The sequence below is a fragment of the Mya arenaria genome, chromosome 6, assembly GCF_026914265.1.
Source record: "Mya arenaria isolate MELC-2E11 chromosome 6, ASM2691426v1".
Taxonomy (NCBI): Eukaryota; Metazoa; Mollusca; class Bivalvia; order Myida; family Myidae; genus Mya; species Mya arenaria.
The window spans coordinates 74,986,341-75,004,510 of record NC_069127.1 but is presented as its reverse complement, the minus strand read 5'-3'; the positions used below and the strand labels follow the sequence as shown (position 1 = coordinate 75,004,510).

Here is an 18,170-nt window from a genome sequence, read left to right as displayed (position 1 = left end):
ACATTATAAAGTGATTAATTTTGTAATTCAATGTAATCGTATGCGGGAATAAACAAGAAACTTTAAATGCTTACGATATATTAACAGAGATACGCCTCTGAGTTATACGTTATACCTGTCACACTCGAAGATATATATATTTCCTTCAAGATTATGTTAACGTTCAAAACTACTTTTGAGTTACTCACCCCTGATCCAAACTAAACACTTTTCCTTTGGACCATAAAAGGTTGCAAAAGATAATTTGAAATTAAAAACCTTTGCGGAGGTTTAAATAAAGACATAACTGGAAATACAAATCGGTAATCCTGTATTTCAAACATTTTCTTGAACGTTGAAGTTGAACATTCGTTTTCACACTAAACAAATAACAGACGAAAACAACTGCTCGAGCAGATATACAAGTTTATATCATCGTTAAAATATGTTTTTGAACTATGAGTCGTTTTTTAATACGCAAAACGAACTTTCCTGTATATTCACTCAACAATTAACATATTAACTGATCTTTACCCAACCCACGCCTCAAAATGTGTCAACAATCTAGCGTGGTCTTCACGACCTGTCTTCAAACGAATTAGGCTGGTGTCTGACAGTGATGGATGATTGAATACACATGCATCATGAAACAAACTTTAGAAGTAAGAAAAATATTTCGCCACTGGTAAAAATATTTATTAATATTACCCTCGTGAAATAAAATACGATCTGGCACTGAAATCAACACACACACAAACACACACATACTCTCTCTCCCCCCCCCCCCCCTCTCTCTCTCTCTCTCTCTCTCTCTCATATGGTGATGTGTGCATATATACATATATATATATACAGACGTATGAATGCAATATTGTAATTAAAGTGCCATTAACTAACGTTGTTTTCAAAAAATAACAATTTTAACCTTTTGGATTACGTCACGTGTTTTTATCATCATCGTATGACGTTCGTGGTTGTAGCAATTACTGTATGGCAAAGTAGCCGCTGAGTAGATATAGGCACAATATAAGTTCTAACAGTACATATATAATTGAATATAATACCTCATTGCGCATTTTCACTGGTGGTTTCGTTGTTACGTATCTGTCTGACGATGATTTGTTAATGCCTTCATCTTTAAGCCCACGTTTATAACAATATCTGTTGGCATCTAGACTCTGGAAAAAAGAAAGGAGTTTTATAAATATATTGGAATATTGTTGTGCGCTTAACATATTCTAAACATTCATGAGAGGAAATTGTAAAAAAAACGCACAACTGTTTTCTGCTAAAGACACATCACCATTATAATATGGCGTTCTAAAACAAAAATTCATACAAGGACATTGATAACATCACAAACATAATTTTGTCACATATCACATTGAGAATAAGTTGGAACTAATGTGAATTAATAAAACTGATTTTAGTTTTACCTTGTAGGTACTATAAGGGAATAACTTGTCTTTAAAGCTCTGTTTAATATATTTGTAAGTCATGAATGCAATATTTTATTCAGTAGTATTATAATGAGCTTTACATAGATTTAAGGACTTTCTAATTCATAAGTATTATTTCAGATCTTGTTTTTGTTTTAATTGATAACAAATAAGTAGTATTATGTAAATTCTTTAATTAATTTGTATTGATATCTTTTTTTTATTTGTATAACGCCATTGAATAGGTAAATTTTGGCCAAAATAGGCGTTTTATCAAATTTAAAAAGTTTAAAGTTATGAATTTCAACACTCCAATAACGCCGACGCCGCCAAAAGTTGTATTTTTATGCTGCTTTTTTCAGAAGGCGCAAATCAGATCTGTAAAACTTACATCAAGATCACCTTCTCCAATATCCGCGTATATCCGTTCATCATCCCATTCATCAGTACATGTTCGCTAATGAAAAAAAACAGATAAGCAAATTTATAATATCATATATAAGTTAAAAGGTTTATATTTAATATACAGGAGCATTCAACAAACACGGACTACAAATATACGTAGAAGAAATACTCACCAATTCATTATCAGTATAATCGTTTTCTGAATGTGTTGCATGTCGTTTCTCTGTAAGAATATGAAATAAATTGTTATAAAAATTCATAATCCGAGATTTTGAATGAAATAAGTGGGATTATTCCCTCATTTGTATATACAAACTTATTTTACATAAAGCCCGATTGTCTGATTTAAAAAAGCTTAGGACGATTTTTACATCTACATATTAACATATTGTCGTGACAATACACGGATATCGATTGATAATATTTTGTTTTGCATTTTAGTCAATAAGTAAATGTGTAACGATTTATTAAGTGTTTGCTAACTACTGTTAATTTTCTATCACTTGAGCTATGCTCCTTATGGTTCATTATTTTATGGGTTATACATATGCTCCTTACGGATGTCACTTCACTTTATTTACAGTTTATTATATATATATGCTCCTCACCAATGTTAGGTAACTACATGTCTTCCACGAGTATTACAATACTTTGTGGCGATTATTTTCTTAGTATAAATAAATAGTATGTGTCAGTTATAAGGCCTTATGTTAAAAGGTTTAACAAAGGGACAAATATTACACTAGTTAAAGTTAATGTTAACATTAAAGATATTGTAAGTGAAATTATGGAAAATTTTGATTGTTGTAAACTGAAGGATGAATTAAAAATATTTGTGTTTTTATTCTCATGATATGTTAAACCATAAAACAATTTTCAATGTGACGTAAAATATAGTTTAGTCATGTACGAAATCAAAATTAGTGTGGTCAATTGGTCTATAAATCAAAGACCTATAGTAAACGCTGCCATATGTTATGGTGCCGTAACCCGAAATTGAAGGGATGTGAGTGAAACCCGTGAATAGGTTAAGTGTGAAAAAGAATGTGCTAAAGGTGACATGATGGAAAATGGGAAAAAGTGTTAGAGAGTAAACAATAAAACGTATGTATTTAAAACAAAATGTTAAAGGATGTGTTAAGTGAAAAGTTTAGAAAAAACGTGAAATTATAAGGTCTTAATTTGTGTGTATTTGAAATTAAAATCAGGTGAATATGTCAAGTAGTTAAAATAGAATTGGCCTTGGGTGCTATGGGGGTTTACGATGCATGTGTAGAAAACATGTGTTGTTTGGTATTAGTTTTATAAAGAATAAACCCCAAAATTTCAAATGTTTGACTCAATAGATGTGCCATATTTTTTTTGTATTGTGCTAAAATAAGTTTCTATCCAAACAATTCATTTTCTTTTAGCATGTACTTCGGACTTTAATACTTTTGTCAAAAGAGGGTCGTTTCGAGGTAGAATACTTAAATTGGTAACTTTTCCTTCAAAGAATGCATGAGGCAAAAATGTCTATTTACTGGTTGTATTGCACTAAATTACACAGAAATGAAGGGTTTGTACAGAATCATATTCAAAAGTTATACGAAGAATCTATAATTAACATTTCTTGTTATTGTAAATGAAGTAATAAATAACGAGCGGCAAACTATAGTCAGATCACCAAATTCGAAAAGCGTGCATGTAATCGAATGAAATATAACTTTAAAATTTAAATAAACAAGCTGCAATCTTTATTTTTAGGTTATGAACATAAAGCGAATTAACTTACTGGTTCCTTTTTCTGCTGTTGTTGATTTGTAATCGGTTCGCAATAACTCTGAGTCGGACTCAGAACGAGGTAGAAACCTTCCCAAAGGTGTATTTTCTGTAATTGCGAAATCGTTTGTGTCAAACAGAACAATATAAATTACACAGACAGACCCCTGCAGTCTAACATTTAACAATGCCTCTATATAAAGGTAAAATCAGAACGTACAACGTACAAATCAAAACAGACATACTAGTCTGTGGAACATGAGTTCGGTTGGCGATTCAACAATATTTTTTTTAAATCTACAACATTTATGCGAAAATAAATCTTTAATTAGAAAAATAATAAAAGCTTAATGGAAGTGGGTATCCAATTTAAGGCAAAATATAAGAAAAAATACAAACTAAAAAAGCCATTTCAAAAACTAAATGACCATATACAGAACTCTGCTAAAAACGAATTAAGCCTCCAGCCTGAGCAGCATGTTGTTTGTTGAGTTTTGTGCTGTTGCTCCATGTTTCTTGTTTGTGATTATTTGTTTTTGTGTTCTATGTCTGTGCCATTTAACGGGATTTGTACATTAAAATTAAAAAAATGGGCCATATATCACTCGTCAATAATCTAATGATGTACCATATTGGAGTTTGATCTCCTTGTTTTTCCTGCCTTTTGATTTTCTATCAGAACTAGTAGTATTGTAACTTAGGCTTGAATACAAGTTTAAATTAAATGAATTGTTAATTACATGGAACTGTCTATGTCAATTGCGCTTAGCGTTAAATCGAATTAACTTAACATGAGAACCTAACAAGGATCTTTGATAAATAATAAGGTAAAGCATACCACTTTGATCGAACATTGTTCAATGTTGAAGTAGTAAATTTATTCGAGGACTACATTGATATTTTTTTTTCAAACTGTACATATGGTCCAAATTTTATTACTGAATTTTCAAAAGTAATAAGGTAGGTCAAAAGGTAACAGTCAATGTCATCCAAGGACAACATTGATATTTGTTTCAAAACTGTGTACATGGTTAAAATTTCAATAATGTAGCTTTAAAATTAAGAATGTAGGTCAGAGGCGGCTTTGACACCAGGGACATAATAAGAACAAACTTGACTAGAGGGTCATCATATGGCGTTACATATCAACAATCAAAGGTCTGGGCCATGTCAAATCAAAAAGGAATATTTTCAAAGATTTTCCGTTATAAGGCGGTAGGAAAATTGTGAATCCCAGGGCGTGGCAAATTTTGTTCCCAGGGCATATTATGATAAAAAAAAATGATGGAGGACCACTGTATGCTACTGCATACAAAATATCAATGGTCTGGGCCTAGTGGTTTAAGACAAGATTTCCCTATGTAAGTATGTAAGAAACTTGTGACCCCCAGGGCAGTATCAAAACGTCAAAGAAATCCGGTCATAAGTCTATATGCTAATCATGAACCCCAGGGCTTGGCCTGTTTTGCCATTTGAGGCAAAACTTTAACAAATTTAGCGGAGGACCACTGCGTGATACTCCCTATAAAATTTCAAGGGTCTGAGCCTAGCGGTTTAAGACAAGATTTTCAGAGATTTTACTTTTATAATTATATGCGAACCTTGTAAACAAGGATGGTAAATAAAAAATATCGTGGGTCTTGGCCAAGCGGTTTCAGACAAAAAGTTTTTTCAAAGATTACCGTATGTAAGTATGTAAGAAACTTGTCCAAATATCTTATCTCAGGGCCCGATGGTTTTTGTAAATAATTATTTCAAATAAGGTTTCCCTTGATTGCCATGGTAACCAGACTTCTACATGGAATTTAATTCGTTGAACAAAAATAAAAGCGCACCACCCAAGAAACAACGCTGTAAAGTTTCATCAAAATTGGCTAGGCTTTTCAGTACTGAAAAGACTAACCTTTGCACAAACCATCCAAGAGCATATTCCCAGCGCCCGTGTGTCCATGCTTCATAAACAGTTTTGTAAGTACTGGATACCAATTCGGATGTTTTCCAGACACTCGTTCCAGTAACATTTCCGAAGCTTCAATGGCTCCTTTGTTGTTCATCACGCATTCTATTTCTTCCTTGTCGTCCGATATCAAGAGATCATGGTACAAAAGATGTGCCATTATTTCTCGAGGATTAATCATTTCTCGAAGCTGCGGCATCATTACTGATACGTAATTTCTTTGTTCCGTGTCATCGTCAACATCTCGGCGTCTTATTTTCTTCAGGAGACTAATAAACTCTGCATCAGAATAAAGTGGTTTAATTATTGGAAGTACTTAATAATTGAAGTCTTCACAAATGAAACTCAATGTACTGACATGATTCACATTAGGAAAATACAAGTAAAGTTATAAATGTCAAGTCAATATGCCTGTTAAAATCCTACCTCTACCTATATAAAGGTCGAGATATGCCCTCCGTCCGACCTACTTTGAATTAGCAAAACAGGAGATAGTTGATTATCGCTTGTGTGTTTGATTTTGTTCAATTATGGTTTGCGATAATGACTAGTTTGCCGTTCTGTCTTTTTTTATCGAAGTGATTTGTTTTGTTTATGTATGTGCTTTTAAACGAATAATATCATTTATTTTTATTTTTTTTTTGGAAAACTCCTTGGTCTGTTTTCTTTTAATTACGCTAGTGAAACTGGTTTTGTTTTAAACATGTTGCCTCTTTATGGATTTAATTGTGTATGATTTTTTCCTCTATGACCGTTTACCCATCTTACCTTTGTGAATTTGTCGGAACAAACGGCATTCTTTGTAAAGTAACTTTACATATGCATGCCTAAAACGGTAGAGCTTTACGATTACCGGTGTGCAATAACTAGAGGTTTTAACAAGTTTGGCAATGAAAGTCCGAGTTGGACTTAAAGAGAATTGCAGTTTATATAAATTTCTGGACTGATACTAAATAGGCTTTAACTATTTTCCCAGCAGGCACAAAACGTTTATACGACGTCTAATGACCTTTTTCTCTTTTAATGACTTTATCCGACGGTGGGATCTTACCCATTTCAGATCTTAAACCGACCGAGAGCGACCGACCCTTTACCAATTTTGACCTTTTATCAAACGTAATCTTACCGTTATGCTACCTAATTATGCTTGAAGCGAGCCCTACTACTAGCGAAAAAAATCAGGTAAATATAAACGGACAGCAATTTGATTTGATTTGAGTTTCAATATGTTGTTTATAAATAGTTTTGAATGTTTGAAACAAACAAAAAAATGGTGGCATTTAACAAAATGTCTTCAAAAAATAATACAAAGTGAAATTATATATATCGGAGGTAAATATGCCTTAGAATTAGTTGTCGATTATAAACGATAAAATATTTAATTGGTAGACTTATTACGCACGAACTCATACATATTAACTCCATGTCATATTATATAATAATGTATACTACTTAATCCTTTTTTTGTGTTTTAATTTCCATTTAACACCCTTTCCTTCTTTGCTACCGTTAGGGTAAAAAAATTTTTTTATATGATTTCGGTTCAATACAAGGGAGCAAGAAAGTTGGCGAAGGCATAAATGTGAATGACCACGGCGCCTTTGACACAAACCAGGTTTTATTCAGTATTTTCTTTCCTTACGGTAATGGTACTTAATTTTGGGATTCCATTCAGTATATTGTCTGTCATTGTTGGTGATGATGTTTTTGAGAACATTTTGAAACAAAATATATGGATTCCGGATGCAGACGACCGCACAGTTTGTTTAACCTGCGACAGCAATGATTTAACGACTATTTGCATCCGATTCCTTAGGGAAATCATATTTAAAAAGCTAATTTTTTTGGTATCAATGAATCATCCTTTCGCAAGGCGAAACGAATCTTTTGAAAGGAATTGTAAAATATATAATAAGCGACGACATTCGGATATTTAAGGCAAACGACTATATTTTGGGTTTCAAAAGTACCTTTAGAGGCCTTGTGGTTTCAATTCATATAAACTTATAGACATTTTTCGAAAAAAATGTAGAAAATCGACAAGTAAGACATTTAAATATAGTTGCAATACCTTATTTAAGTAAATTCACGGCAATGGAGTTTGTACAGGACATAAACTAAAGCTTTGTGTTTCCCAATCTACCATGAATACGGCGGCGTTTCGCGTGTTTATCTGTTATGACGTTCGATGTAAATGACGGAAACGTTATGCAGGCAAGTAAAAATAGTCCTGCAAAGTTTACGTTACGGATAGACGTTGGATTTTGGTCGGTATTCTGACGTTGTTTTTTTAAAAGGAATAGACGCCGGCGTCGCAAATAAATTCAAACGTCGATCCGACTTCGATTCGACGTCGCGTTCCTGCTTGGTGGTGTGAAACTGGTAATTATCTATAAAGATCGTTTTTCATACCCTTATTCTTGTTTAAAAGTACACTTTGCCTTATGTTTAAATTATGCTGAACTACACTACAACATTCACGTACATAACTAGTGGTCATTATCAGATTTTTTATTATCTATGGCAATACATTTTGAAGCACATTCTAGCCGCGTTAACATACTGGATTTCTCAAGAGCATTTAGGAACTCGCGCCATCGACCTGGATCTGATGAAGACTTTATACAATCCAGAAGCTGGTCTGTTGCAAGTGCTGGATCAATATCTCCAATTTTTCTTATTTTTTCTTTTTCGCTTTCACCTGAAAAAAAGTTTATACTTTTAATTTGATACACAAATTATATTAAAGGTAAAATTATCTGTCACATATTTGAATTATATTATTGTTTTTTGTACATTTGCAGTAAGCCACTATAGTTGATAGTAAAAGGAGGTTGTGACACGCGACGTGAACGTGCATTTAAACGTGTAGTACCACATATGTTTGAAAGTTGCAGTTGAAATTAAAGGTCGTTTGCGAACTTCTTCATTAAACTTGTACATGTAGACTCGAAGATAACCGCATGTATGACTTTCCTCGAATCTCAAATTTAAATCTAAATGTGTACAATGAAAACATTTTTGGACGAAGTAGTGCATAAAATGCAGCACTCTCTTTATTTGTCTGTAGAATATACGTTATAATTGTTACTTACTGTTTTAAACCTAATATGCATGTACATATACTAATTAGACTCAATTTTAATTTAAGAAGAAATCAGTCTCTTATTTTAAAAGCCTTGAAAGGTTGAAGTTGCCCTTGTTATACAATTGTGTTTCCCACCAAAAGTAAAAGAACAAAATGCTATTATATTTGTTTGAAGGCAAGACAAGGGCTCACTCTTCATGATCTCAGATTGTAAGGAAATACAAGTGTACTCAAGTTCTAACAGTGTCAGAGATTTGAGATACAAATATTTCAATAAGCATGAACAAGAATAAGACCCCTACAAATGTTAGGGTTAGGGATCGTTTTGTTTCATTGGTTTTAGAAATTGTTTGACGTCATATTTAGATGGCTTTTCTTTTCACTTAGAAAGCACCAGACAAGTGTAATCAAGCCCCCCTAGGTCCGGGGGTATATCGGGGATAGCGAGGAAAAATTCCACCTTCCAGGTGGCTCCGCATTGCCGAATGAATGCGGTGGTTTTGTTTTTGCTCTAGAAATAGCGGTGGTATAGGCCTTGAGTAGGATTTCCCGGAATGCGGGGTGTAGGCCTTAAATTGGATGTTCCCAGGATGCGGGGACATTTTGCGGTGATTTTACCAGCAGTTTGTCCCCACAGGACGTCGATGTTTACCTTGGATTGGCTGGACCGAAATTCAAAGTTCCCTCTATTCCCCGGACCGATGGGGGCGTGGTTACAATTTACTTGTGCATAAAGTGCAGTAAAATATAATGTTAACTTTAATCACTGTTATTCTACACGGGTTTAACAATAAATCATTACACTGTAACATATTTACTATAATATAAATATATTGTGAACCACAACATAACTGTTGTTTTTTATATATACTTCCAAGATTGCATTGTCCGGGGCAAACGTTTTCTTGGTATGTCTCACTCTGCCTTATTTATTTTGGCAATTATGCGTCAAGCCCTTAGATGCTGTATTCATCTTACAACTATAAATATGATTATCGGACGTGTTTACATGGCATTTATACTAATATGAGGAAAATAAGTTGTTTTGAATACAAACGTCAATTAAAGGTAAACGTTAACACGCTTTTAAAACGTATTGAATTCAGATGATTTTAATTGTTGAATGCAACGAAGTGTTTCATAATACTCGAAACACTGCCATAATCCGAAACATATGCCATTAAAATATTTATAAGATTTAAGGTTGAGCTTTAGAAATCGACTGAGTGCATGTAGAGTTAAACAACATACTCGAAAGTACCAGAATTCAATTAAAATCAGACTTTAAATCATACCACCTGGAATAATGTTTTATTTACAAAATCAGTTCATGTAAGATGTAGCACCCTCACTTTTAAACTGCGTCTTTTACACTAAGCCGTTCAATCGTATAGTTATAAAGTCAAAACAACCACGTCCCGGGTCGCCTTGGTGAGAAGCGAGAGCGCAGTGGTTAGCGCACTCGCTTCTCACCAAGGCGACCCGGGTTCGATTCCCGCCTGGGCGCATGTGAGTTTGGTTAGTGGTCACCAAGCCGGACAAGTGGGTTTTCTCCGGGTACTCCGGTTACCCCCACAACACAAGACCACACTCTCGCGCAACATCGTGCCAACGAGAGTGATTAATATAAGTTGTAATAGCTTGTTTCACAATCGTTGTAAAATTAAATAAAGTTAAAACTAACCACGTCCGATGATACAAGTTTTATTGTTAGCAATTATTTATTTCTTAGTTTCAATTAATTTGTTCTATTAACAAAGAGCAAAGCTGACTTTGAGATCTTAAGCTGGCAGACTGCCTAATCTCAGTCCGTATACCTGAAGATTTAAACCCAGTTACATTCTCGACTATCCTAACGAGAAGCAGACTCCAAACTCCTCCTTTTAAAATCCGGATACAGTAAGTGTTTTATATTTCACAATTGACCCAAATTGCAGTTGACCAATCTGAAATGTTTTCTATTTCCCCTTAATAGTTTAATGAGATCATGTGATACAGTTAATCTCACGTGACAATAACCAAAGTATCTTACTGGCTATCGCCACAAAAAGGAGCTTGTCAATCGATATATTTAGTGACGTCAAAATGGACTAGACCAAACCCCTTTGATAGGATTTTAGTAAAGAAGGTAAAATAGCCATTAGCGATTGACCTTAGCCGTTGCTGATTGATCTTCGATGGTACCAAGTAATGTATGAGTTTATCAGAAGGCAGATCATTTGATAATTATTATCCAAGCCTTAGGTCCGTTATTAACATATGATAACGAGATTAACTGTTCCATATATTCTTAGAATACCAAAATGAAACCTGCCGGTAACGGTAATGAAGCTCCAATGAAAATAACGCTATGGCATGTTGACCACTTAGTAGCTAAAGACACGAGTAATAACCTTAGCAGATTGGCGAGGGTCATTGTGTTACAAAGAGTATGTAATAAAATGCGTTTATTGAAAGTAAAACACACGTATAAAAACATGGATATGAAATGGAAAACTCCTATAAACTGAAAACACTCATTGCACTCCTTGCAGTTCTTGTGTGATCTCATTGGATCTATAAATTGTATAAATAATATACTACAGGGGAGAAAGCTCAGATATACAATAGATAATTATTTCATTTCGGTTTTCTCCCTTCTGTCGGTGTCTCTAGCAGTGAAATTAACTAAATGGTCGAACTATACCAAGAAGCATTGTTTGTTATATGGAATAACATAGATCCTGTATCTTTATCCATTTATATACGAGATTTCATACATGTATTGGCCTTCATACTCCAACTTCTTAATAAGCTTGGTAATTTTCCCCTGTATTACTATGTTTTTGTGTGCAATATTCACCCCTGCGTATGTGAGTTTTATGCTAATGAATATTTATAATGATTCTCTAAATGGTCTAAATATGTACATTTGTAAATAATTTATGTGTTTTTGCTGTCTGTTCAAGCTTTGTCTGAAAATGAAGGAGTATTTCATGTACTACAACTGTGCTTACATTTTCTTAAAATTAAGTAAACAGGCATTGTAGAATAACACACTAGAATACAAGTTTAGTTGAATCTGAATACCACTATCAGTGCTTTGAATAACTGCATGCAATGTTGTGAATTATATGTGTATATCCTTCTATTATGTTTGCTCAGTATTTCATTACTCACCGATTAAAAACAGCAAGTGTAAAATTTGTTTCGGAATCAAACGAAGTCGAATATCCCCTCTGTAAATTTCGACCAGCTTTAGATATTCCGGTTCTTCATTCTGTAAAATTTAATCAATATAAATATTTCAACATGCTTTATTTTGAATAACTATTGTTATAACACTAGTGCTTAAAAAATTATGAGGGTCAAAACAAACTTGTGCTCTGTAATCAGTAGTGGTAGCACATCAGGCATGCTAAAGATATTTAAAGATTAACTACTTTTTATCTGAAACAACGAGCGGAGCTTTTATTGAACCTGATTATGTAACATAGACGTCGCTTATTATTGAAAGAAATTGACATTTAAGGCAACTGTTATAGATCCTGAGCGTTTATGGCAGCCTGATATCATTATCAAGTTGTAAACAAAATCTTTAGACGACTTTTCCTCACGAACTGCTTGACCGAATGATCTTATTCTTGATCTGAAGATTAGTTGCATTGACCTCTCACCGCCTGCTGCAAGATCCTCTTCGAATTGTTTTCCCATCATATTGTATGTCACTTCATGGTCTGACAGGCATGGTATTCTTTTTGGCTTGATACGATGTTAGCAAATTGATAAAAGACAACTTTAACAGAATGCAATGCAAAATGCAGCTGTACTCATATTTGACACTATCTTTTAATAATAAGCGACGTCTAGGTTAAATCTTAATGTTTAACATCAATACTTATCAGTTTAACATATTCGTTCCAACATATATTTTCCGAGATTAGTGTAGAGAGGTTAACTCCACCCCAGCAGTCCGTTTTTGTTATGAGTTAACTTATGTCGTTATATAGTTAGCTAATAGTCTTTTGTATGAAATTATATCTAATATAAATAAACCATTTGTACGGATGTGCTTTTTGTTTTTTTACATCGTATTATGTTATTTAAATTAACTATTTAACGACATAAATTAACTCACCATGATAAGAAACGATAAACTTCTCAGAAAGTTATATAATAAACTGAATGTTTTAAAACAAATTGATAAATAATATATATATAAATCAGTTTAATACATCACCCCATACACAACATCGTACATACATGTAGACTACCTGAGCTAAACGAATGACAAGTGCATGGATAGCAAAAGTGACATAACAAAAACGGACTGCTGGGGTGAAGTTAACCTGTCCACACTAATCTCGTTGAATATATGTTGATAAGAATAATTATGTTAAACTGATGTAATGAATACTAATGATACATATGAAAGATTAGTAGAAAGAACGATAAAGAAATGAAGTTGAAAGAGAAAAGTTCGAAATGGCCTAGTTGTGGTATGAACTTATAACTTATGTTAAGAAAGGTTTGGTTTGACTGCTGTAAGCCTGACCATGACAATTAGTGTCTTGTAAAATTCAATTGTTGCATTCTTTATACCGAAAAGTAGCTGTTGGAAAGAAAAGTATCAAAATGTTGGAAATTGGTCGAAACATACCTTGTGTGAATGTGATAGTGTGGACAAGTTAAAAAGTAATGGTATGTGTAATAGTAGGTGTCCTCAGTATCTTCAAATTGGCAGTAAGTTTTTTACTATTTTTCGTTTTTAGGTAACTACAATGCATGCGCAGCCTTGATGAACGGTATGTTTGCGGTCTCTATCGTAGCAGAAATCAGGAACTGATTTGATATTCTTGTTTAGTGTATTCTAGAAAGACGGCAAGAATGCGGATGAACCAACATCTTACGAAAGGGCATTCCATTCAGAAATAGTAGACGCAAGAAAGGAACAAGACAAAAAGTGAGTTTAAGATCATCAAGTTGGATGATTTACGAAAATTTATGATGTTGTGACGCCGTCTCTTGATGATATGTGTTCTGACAAATTTAACAGAATGAGGGAGTTATACATCTTTTAAACAAGTATTTTGTGTTTTCGTCGCAGAATTTTTATCAAACGATCAAGTCCTGTTTCAGTGTATCAATTTGCAAATGATACTAGTCTCGTTGCACCGGCAATTATTCTTGCAGCTTCTTTGTTGACCTTTTTACAATCATCCTTGTTATGTTATTCAAAACGACATCTGCTTCTTGTGTTTGTTAGGCTTTCCCGGAAGCTCGTTGTGTTCTTCCGCTATATATTATAATTTCGCTATGAAAACATGGAGGATCTTGTGTGCTAAAAATAACTATTTTGGTTTGGATACATAACTTACAACGATTCTGAAACTGTTTTGTGAAATAATCTCCATATGTTTATATATCGGAATGGAAGCAATAATCCCAGTTAAAGATTAAGTCAGTGTTCAAGAACAATGCATGTTTGCCATATGAGTATTTCCAGATATAACGTTAAAAGTGCAAAACAGAATATGTATCGATGTGAAATATACAGTATATGGTGTAATGAAAACGTATTAACTGCTCAAGAAATGGGTCGCCGACACCACTTTCAACAAACAGCCATTTAAGGAAACCGGGAATAGTCCAAGCAATGACTCTGAAAACTCAGTAAAATGTGTAAATTAGACGAGTAACTGAGACAAACTATTAAATTATTTGCACAAAGAAATAACCTTTTGAAAAAAAGTAGGTTAGTTCATGTCTAGATAAAAATCAGCCGTTGTTATACCGCCTTAATACCAGTTTCAACCGCAATCCAAATTAAGTTGTGCATTTAAGAATATACTAGTTTTGACATAATAATTCATGCAATTTTAGCAATAATATTACTTGTTCTGGCGTTAATCTTGGTTTAATAGGCCCTCCAAATGTTATTAATCAAAACCATTTTGTAAGCGTCTGCAGATAGAAGACGACCTCAAAAAGTTATACTAACCCTCTTTTGCCATGATATTTAGTCAAGTTAGCTTAATGTTATTTGCGTTTATATACAATATTTATATAAAAAAACTACAGAAACAAATTTGGAAATCAAAACATAAAACATAAACCTCCGTTCAATGACACAGGGTCAACACCAATGATGAGCACAGAAAAAATCCACTACAAACCAGAAACACGGATCAACAACACAAAACCACACGACCAATACACTACATACATGATATATACAACAAGCAATTTTATTAATAAGTTTAAACATTTGTTACTTCAATAATAAGGGTAACACAATGCTTTGTGATAATCATTGCCCAAATATGTTAATGTTTTATTTTACAAAAATGTTTTCGTCACATTGCGGCGATTTTAGTTGTAACGGTCATTATTTGAACTGAATTCAGACGTAAAATTATTTTTTGTGCAATATTGCCAAGGTCAAAAGTATTTTATTATGACATAATTTAACATACTCTCTTATAAATACAACCGTTTCAAATGATACCAGAACCATAAGGCGTCCCGGGCATATAAAAAATCGCATCATTATCTATCGAATTTCTGAATTGATGATTTTTGTTAGCCTGTTTTGACATCAAAATGTGTTAAAATATCTTTATTTCTCCAGTCACAAGAAAAAGTAACACACTAGATTTGAATGATAAAGACAATAAGTTGCCTATGTTTTATAAATGGCTATTAGCAAAATTGTTTTATGGAAATGGGTTTTAATTAAATGGCGATACATAAAGGGTTTCAATAATCGTTAAACAGACTTTTTCTCTTCATATACTGAGTTTCAATATCATGCACCTCTGTCTAAGGACTATGCGATCAATTATATGTCCTTGAAAAAGAGTATACACCAATTATTAGGATTTTAATCTTTAAATCACAAAAGCCTAGGGTTATACGCAACCAAGTTATGCTGATAAATTGAAGCATTCAAGATACTGTTAAAGTGGCAATTGACAAAACAATGTTGCAGTTATTTAAAGAGATTTAAAGATGCAATCTTACTCCCCAAAAAAAATAATAACCACAATTAATACACTTGTTTAAATATACCAAAAAGGATGAATAAATGTAAAAACAATGGTTCTTATTAAGGAAACCGAGTTTAATTGGAAAAAAAATGTGCAGAAAATAAGTATTTCTACCTACGATATTATATGGAAGTTAATATTTGAGTACTCACCAATCATTTAATATTTTTCAGTTTTCAGCTATTAAATGCACAGTTACAATCTTGTTATTAGTAATTTATATTTACCATAAATGCATTATTTAGTAAGAAGTTAAAGGTATATCACTCAAAACGTATACATGTGTATGTATTGATTGTGTATGTATTGATTTTGAATCAGAGTGCCACTTTAATATATTCATTCTCATTTGTTGTTGTAGTAGAAGAAGTAGTAGATGTAGTAGTAGTAGTAGTAGTAGTAGTAGTAGTAGTAGTAGTAGTAGTAGTAGTAGTAGTAGTAGTAGTAGTAGTAGTAGTAGGAGGAGGAGTAGTAGTAGTAGTAGTAGTAGTAGTAGTAGTAGTAGTAGTAGTAGTAGTAGTAGTAGTAGTAGTAGTAGTAGTAGTAGTAATAGTAGTAGTAGTAGTAGTAGTAGTAGTAGTAGTAGTAGTAGTAGTAGTAGTAGTAGTAGTAGTAGTAGTAGTAGTAGTAGTAGTAGTAGTAGAAGTAGTAGTAGTAGTAGTAGTAGTAGTAGTAGTAGTAGTAGTAGTAGTAGTAGTAGTTGTTGTTGTAGTAGTAGTCGTATATGCAGTAGTAGTAGTCGTATATGCAGTAGTAGTAGGTAGTGGTAGCAGTAACAGCAGCAGCAGTAGTAGTACTTTGTACAAAACAGTTTCACAATAAAAGTAAAAAAAATCACCGTCATTCTTGTCGAACTTAATTTACCATAGCAAAAGAAACAACACTTACGCGATATGGTCCTTCAACGTTGCCATATATTACTCCCTTCTTTTTCTCTTTGATTTTCTTTTTCAAGAACCCAGGGAACATTTTCACAAAAATAAAATGGCCTACCCCACAAAGACGGCGAAGCTACAGATAAAAAAACACACAGTGTAACGATATCGGATGACAACGAATGAGATCCAATATGGTTATCATATTGAGGACATACCTCAGTTGTATATTGTTGACATTTAAGGTTTTTGTTTGCATTAGCTGATGCCTTTTTACAATCATATACAAAACAATAACATCAATATCAATCCAAAAGATTGAAAATATTAGAAGTAGTACTTTAGCGGTAGATTGTAGTAGTACATTTACAGAATATGTAAGAACTTAAACGTAAAGTTTAAATGGTGTCAAGTAAAACAAGGGAAAGGGCCAAAAAAGAGGATTTTTATAGACTGGTAGTCTGCATTTGGTAGATTGTTTTGTTGTTTCCAGGATTAGAAAGCTCATTTCCTTATATGTAAACAGTTTTATGATATCTATTTTGCGGTCAATATCTATTTGCGCAAGTATTTTTTTTCAAAATTTTGAAAGAATGGAATAACTTGCCGGTATTTTTTGGTAAAAAATACTTTATACAGGAATCTCGAATGAATGTTTATTTGGTATCGAGTGTATTAAACGAGTCCATTTTAAAAACGGTAAGGACGAGACAGCCGTTTTTTACGTTTTTAAAAAAAATAGTAAATCAATTTGATACAATTTTTTCACTAATTTGATATTCTATTTATAACATATAATTCCATAAGGTCGAAATCTAGGCAAACATGCTTTCAAAGAAACTGCGTGACGTCCATAGGAATCACGCGAGTGTGTACATGTCATTTGACAGTTTACCGATTGTCAAAGTCACAATCGCTTTCAATAGTGCAAATTTGGTTTGAAGCTTGTGGATTACAGCATGGATTTTTTGTCAGTTTGATGATGGGAACATGAACTAAGTAGCGTGAATTGGAGCACCAAAAATATTTTTAAATCCACCAGACAAAATCAGATTTGATGTTGAATCGTGTGCACTTGAGCATTATAAGCAAATTTTATAAACTGTTCATTTTGCATGGAAGTAGACGGGGTATTTTCACTGGAGAAAAAAATGTTGGATACTTCCTTTTGTGTTGATTTGGATTTATGTGGCTATAGTTGTTCATAGATGCAATGTTCTTTTTTCCTATATGTGCGTAATCTTGTTTGCAGGAACATAGTTGTCATTCAATATCTGGACGAGGTATTTTCTGGCGCTGTGATTAGGGAGCCGATTGTTTGGATTACCTCCAGCCTTCTTCATCGTTCGTTTCATCGTCGAGATGAGTTTGTTGATACCGACAGGATGTGTCTTGAAACATCGTTTTTGATGTTTATTTACCTCTTGTAACATACTACAAAGAAACCAAAAACAAATAGATCTGCGAAAGTTTCAATAGAATGTAGACATATCCTTTAATATGTCTAGGTACTATCCGCGTTCGTTTTTTGTTTACTGTCTTCACAATGACGAATCAGCGTTGAAATATTCACAATATATGGACAACTGAAAAGGAATATTAGACCTCTCCCGCGTAGCACGCCAAAATACATCACTT

General features: G+C 33.3%; 1 protein-coding gene across 1 annotated transcript in view; it reads right to left on the bottom strand.

The window, feature by feature from the left end:
• LOC128238042 (uncharacterized) overlaps nt 1–16,649 on the bottom strand; it is a 30,132-nt gene extending 13,483 nt beyond the window's left edge. Inside the window, exons 1-8 of the mRNA XM_052953608.1 lie at nt 16,546–16,649; nt 11,789–11,888; nt 8,105–8,242; nt 5,488–5,820; nt 3,598–3,693; nt 1,997–2,046; nt 1,810–1,875; nt 1,044–1,157 (exon numbers count right to left, since the gene is read on the bottom strand). Of these exons, the coding sequence (XP_052809568.1) occupies nt 1,044–1,157; nt 1,810–1,875; nt 1,997–2,046; nt 3,598–3,693; nt 5,488–5,820; nt 8,105–8,242; nt 11,789–11,888; nt 16,546–16,626 (978 nt within the window). The 5' untranslated portion in view covers nt 16,627–16,649. The remainder of the gene's footprint in view (nt 1–1,043; nt 1,158–1,809; nt 1,876–1,996; nt 2,047–3,597; nt 3,694–5,487; nt 5,821–8,104; nt 8,243–11,788; nt 11,889–16,545) is intronic.
• Nucleotides 16,650–18,170: the final 1,521 nt, after the last annotated feature.